Genomic DNA, 5261 nt, shown 5'->3' with positions numbered 1-5261 from the left:
ATTTCCCAATCATCATTACCACACAGTTTCCTAAAGTGCCTGACTAAAAATAAGTATCATCTAGACATTATTCTGAGTCCTTCAACTGAATTTAGAAGAAATAGTATCTCTGGAAAAGTTTTCCAATATAAGAACACAGTAACTTGCTTTTCTCACCTGCATGTTAAGAAAGAAAAAGTACCCTATCAGCTTCATCAGTGTCTCTTTCACTGTGTGGTCCTTTTCACAGCCTCAGTTCTGCTTGAAGAATGTCTCCTCTTGATTTCGTGTGGCTTTTCACAAATGCAGTTAACTTCTTGAAGCCCTCCACCAGCCCTTCCCCCGTGATGGCACAGCAGGGTTGCACATACCAGTTCCGGTCACTGCAGAGCTTCTTCACTTTGAATATTCTAGTGATGTCCTCGGCGGTCAGAGCTCCAGGTACGTCTTGTTTGTTGGCTAATAGGACAACAGGCACGTTTTTAATGTGTTCATTCTTCAAAATGTGTTCAAACTCTTTCCTGGAGTCTTCCAGTCGCTGTTTGTCTGTGCTATCCACGACATACACGAGCCCATCAGTGTCCTCACAGTAATGATCCCAAACGGTTCTCATTGTTTCCTGTCCACCAATGTCCCAGACAGTGAGCAAAAGATTCTTCTCCAGCTCGATCATCTCCACATTGAAGCCTATTGTTGGGAGTGTTGCAATGCCCTGAGCAAGCTTTAATTTATAAAGCAGAGTAGACTTCCCCGCTGAATCAAGTCCCAGGAGAAGAATCTGAACTTGCTTGACTCTGGAGCTTTTAGAACTCAATAGACCCATTTAAGGTTTTTCTTCTTCTTCTTTAAATATATTCTCTTTTGGACAGAGACAGTGTTTCTTCCAGATCTTACGTGAACGTGTTAGGAGGAAGGAAGAGAGCAAACACTACATGTTATATTCTGAGAACAGGAACTGTGTGCATTTATGTTGTCCCTTATCAACTTGATTATGGGCAAACAGTGTTTTATTTGCAGTGCCAGCCAATCCTGAGGAATCTATGGCATGAGTAACCAGCCAATGTCATGGTAGCTCAAAGGGGAAATTCTTTGTGAGTGAGTGGGACTCAGGAGGGGCCTGCGTGAGTGATGCTGCTGCTCTGTTCTTTTTCAGGCACTGGGAATCTGGAGACCACGGGAAGTTCAACCACACACAGGAGCAGACATTGGCAGCAGAATGAAAACTAACTCTACAAGTGGTTGGTAGAATTTCTTTAGTTATTTGACCTTTTAATCATATCCCAGTTGTAAACAAGTAATCAGGCTTCTGAAGTTGGGAAGAGAGAGTTTATCTCATACTGCTCTCTGCAGATCTTAAGTACTTTCCCTTTGTCCAGATTACTCACTGGGAAACTTTAAAACTACCCAGGGTTGTCTGAACTTTACTCCCATAATCATATATAGATCATATCTTTCATCTTCTAGGTAGACAGTTCACACTCGTCACAAGACCAAACTTACCTTCAGGAAGTTTGTAACACAAACACTTTTAAAAATTAAGTACACATACTGGTGAAAGATGGCAAATTGAATACATGTATTTATCTCCTCTCCTTCCCAAGACTACCAAAATGATAGTAAAGGGATAAAAAGAACATATAAGCTTGTGACAACCATAGGAGCAAGGAGACTATCAGAGAGTGAGCGATATCAACAAAATTCTGGAAGATGGAAGAGAGTGGTAAATGATGCAGCAGAATTAAACTCAGGCTTGGAGCACTGATGCTCATATATGGATGCCAGGGATGGCAAAGGAAAGGGTGAATGAGGAACTGAAAACAGAGGGAGTTAACCAAAAGGCTGAACAAGAAACAGAAAACATACACTTACTCTCATATACAGAGTTCCCAGACAGCTTTTCCATGCACCAAGGTTCCCATTTTTAACATGTAGCATGCTATGATGGGTTGAATCATGTCCCCCCAAAATATGTGTTGGAATTTTAAACTACAGATGTAATCCCATTTGGGAATAGTATTTTCTTTGTTATATTAATGAGGCCACATCAGTGTAGGGTGTGTCTTAAACCTAATTACTTTTGAGTGATAGAAAGAGCAACATAGACACAGAGATGAGCAAGCACAAATGGGAAAGATAGATTCCACATGAAGATAGCCAAGGAGCCAAGGAACGCTGGGGTACTGCATCTGAAAGAGACAAGGATCTCTCCTAGAGCCAACAAGAGAGACTCTTCACCTATAGCCAATGCTCTGACTTGTGAAAAAATTAATTTCTGTTCTTCAAAGACACCCACTTGTATTTCTCTTACGGCAACTTTAGGAAACTAAGAGCCATGGCTTCAATGCAAATGAGACCAACACCAAGATAACAGATAAGGCTATTTAAAGCCTTAGCCAGAGGTAACATAGGAAATAGAAGAAAATTTCAATGTTGTTTTTAGGTGCCATCAACTAGTCTCCGACTCACAGTGACCTTATGTACAATAGAACAAAGCACTGCGCAGTCTTGTGCCATCCCCAAGGTCCTTGCTACACCTGAGCCCATAGTTGCAGCCAGTGTCAATCCATCTTGTTGAGGGCCTTCACCTTTTTCATTGACGCTCCACTTTACCAAGCATGATATCCTTCTCCAGGCAATGGTCCTTTCTGACAATATGACCAAAGTAGGGGAGACAAAGTCTGGCCATTCTCACTGCCAAGGGGTATTCTGGCTGTTCTTCTTCCAGGACGACTTGTTAGTTATTTTAGCAGTCCACGGTACTCTCGGCATTCTTTGCCAACATCACAATGCAAAAGCATCAACTCTTCTTAAGTCTTCCTTATTTGTTGTCCAGCTCTCACATATATATGAGGCGATTAAAAATACCATGACTTGGGTTAGGCGCACCTTTATCGTCAAGGAGATATCTTTGCTCTTCAGCACTTGAAAGAGGTCTTTTGCAGCAGATTTGCCCAATGCAATACATCTTTGATGTCTTGACTGCTGCTTCCATTGGTATTGATTGTAGAATCAAGTAATATTCTTTGACAACTTCAATCTTTTCTCCATTTATCATGATGCTGCTTATTGGCTCAGTTGTGATGATTTTTGTTTTCTTTATATTGAGATATAATCCATGTTGCAGACTGTAGTCTTCAATCTTCATCAATAAGTGCTTCAAGTTATCCTTACTTTCAGCAAGCAAAGTTGTGTCGTCTGCATATCTCAGGTTAATGAGCCTTCCTTCAAACCTGATGCCACGTTCTTCTTCATGAAGTCCAGCTTCTCAGATTATTTGCTCAGCATACTGATTGAATAAGTATGGTGAAAGTATACAACCTTGACACACTCCTTTCCTGATTTTAAACCATGCAGTGCTCCCTTGTTTTGTTTGAACAACAGCCTCCTGGTCTATGTACAGGTTCCTCATGAGCACAATTAAGGGTTCTGGAATTCCCATTCTTCTCAATGTCATTCATAATTTGTTATGATCCACACAATCGAATGTTTTTGCTTAGTCAATAAAACACAAGTAAACATCTTTCTGGCATTCTTTGCTTACATCCAAGATCGATCTGACATTAGCAATGTTATCCCTTGTTCCACGTCATTTTCTGAATCTAGTTTGCATTTCTGGAAGTTTCCTATCAGTATACTGTCGCAACCGTTTTTGAATTATCTTGAGTAAGATCTTACTTGCATGTGATATTGCATAAGATAGTAATAACACAAGAAATAGATACTATTAAAAAGACCAGTCAGGCATCTAACAAACACATGAAATGCTCACAATCATTAGCCATTAGAGAGATGCAAGTCAGAAGTACAATGAAGTGTCATTTCACCCTAGCATTAATAGCAAAGTTCAAAACAAAACAAAACCAAAAAAACCCTCATTCACTGCTGGTGGGACTGAAAATGGTACAACCACTGTGGAAAATGATATGCCACTTCTTAAAAAGTTAAACATAGAAATACCATATGATCCCACAATGTCACTACTAGATATATATTCTAGAGAAATAAGAGCCATGACATGAACAAATATATGCACACCCATGTTCATAGCAGCATTAGTCACAATAGCAAAGCGATGGAAACAACCTAAGTTTCCACCCACGGACAAACAGATAAACTATGGTACATACACACTGGAATATTATGCAACCTTAAGGAATAACAATGAATCTGAGAAATACTTCATTATCTGGATGAACCTAGATGACATTATGCTGAGTGAAATTAGCCAATCACAAAAGAGCAAATACAGTGTATGAGGCCACTACTATAAAATGTCAAGAAAAGTTTACACAACAGAACACATAGAATCATTATTTGAAGGTTACCATGGGTGGAAGGGGAAGGGAGGTTTTTTTGTTTTTAAAAAGACATCTTGGAAATAATATTTCCAAAATTTAAAAAGATGAACAAAAGTTCAGAAGACAAGGTTGAGGAAATCTTTCAAAAAGTAGGAGAGAGAAAATATGAAAGAAAATGTAGAAATGTAGAGGTTTACTCCCAAAGTGTCAACTCTGACTTACAAGACTGTGTTCCCAAGAGAACAGAAAATATGTAGGAGAGGAAATTACTAAAGAGATGAGACTATTTTCCAAAGCTAAAGAGTGAATTCTCCAGATTGAAAGGTTTCCCTCAGTACTTAGCAAGATGATTTTTAAAAACACTATATCAAGGCATGTAATTACATGTTTTTACTAAAACTTAAAAAAAAAAAGGCTATTGGGGTGAATAAATTACACATATAAAGAAATTATATAAATCTTTTTTAAAACATTAAGTTCCTAGCCAGTTTTCCGTATGTCAGAAATCAGAGATGCCATCTTCATTCATCCATCCATTTATCATTCAACAAATATATTCATTGCCTACCGTTTGAATGACTATGTGATAGATTCCAGAGAAGTCACAAAGGTATTTTTGACCTGTCCTTAGGTGGTTTTCATTAGGAAGAAGGTTAAAGATATGTTACCAAGTAAAAATAGTAACACAAAGTGAAAAATAAATATAAATGGTATAAGAAAAGCTAAACTACTCTGGATATTCAAAGCTTATTTCAAGATGGAGAGCATCAGGAAAATTTTCTCAGCAAAGGTAAAATATTAACCTGGGCCATGCAGAAATGTGACGAGGGACGGGCATTCATAAGAAGAGGGCCTATATGAGCAAAGTCTCAGAGATGGGAAAACAATAGAAGTGCATGGTATAGGCTAAATTATTCTCTACTAAAACGTTTAAATAGTAGGAGAACAATGTGGAATAAAACTAAAAATAAATAAATAAATAAA

The 5261-nt window shown here is 38.4% G+C and overlaps 1 protein-coding gene across 1 annotated transcript; it reads right to left on the bottom strand.

Moving 5' to 3' along the window:
- Positions 1-231: 231 nt before the first annotated feature.
- ARL14 (ADP ribosylation factor like GTPase 14) lies at positions 232-802 on the bottom strand. Its single transcript, XM_007948766.1, is given in 2 exon segments — positions 232-250; positions 252-802. Coding segments are annotated over 2 exon segments (570 nt in total).
- Positions 803-5261: the final 4459 nt, after the last annotated feature.

The sequence above is a fragment of the Orycteropus afer genome, unplaced genomic scaffold, assembly GCF_000298275.1.
Source record: "Orycteropus afer afer isolate SDZICR_OR568_19922 unplaced genomic scaffold, OryAfe1.0 scaffold00223, whole genome shotgun sequence".
NCBI lineage: Eukaryota > Metazoa > Chordata > Mammalia > Tubulidentata > Orycteropodidae > Orycteropus > Orycteropus afer.
The sequence above is the reverse complement of the archived record's forward strand: the minus strand, read 5'-3'. Positions and strand labels throughout refer to the sequence as shown.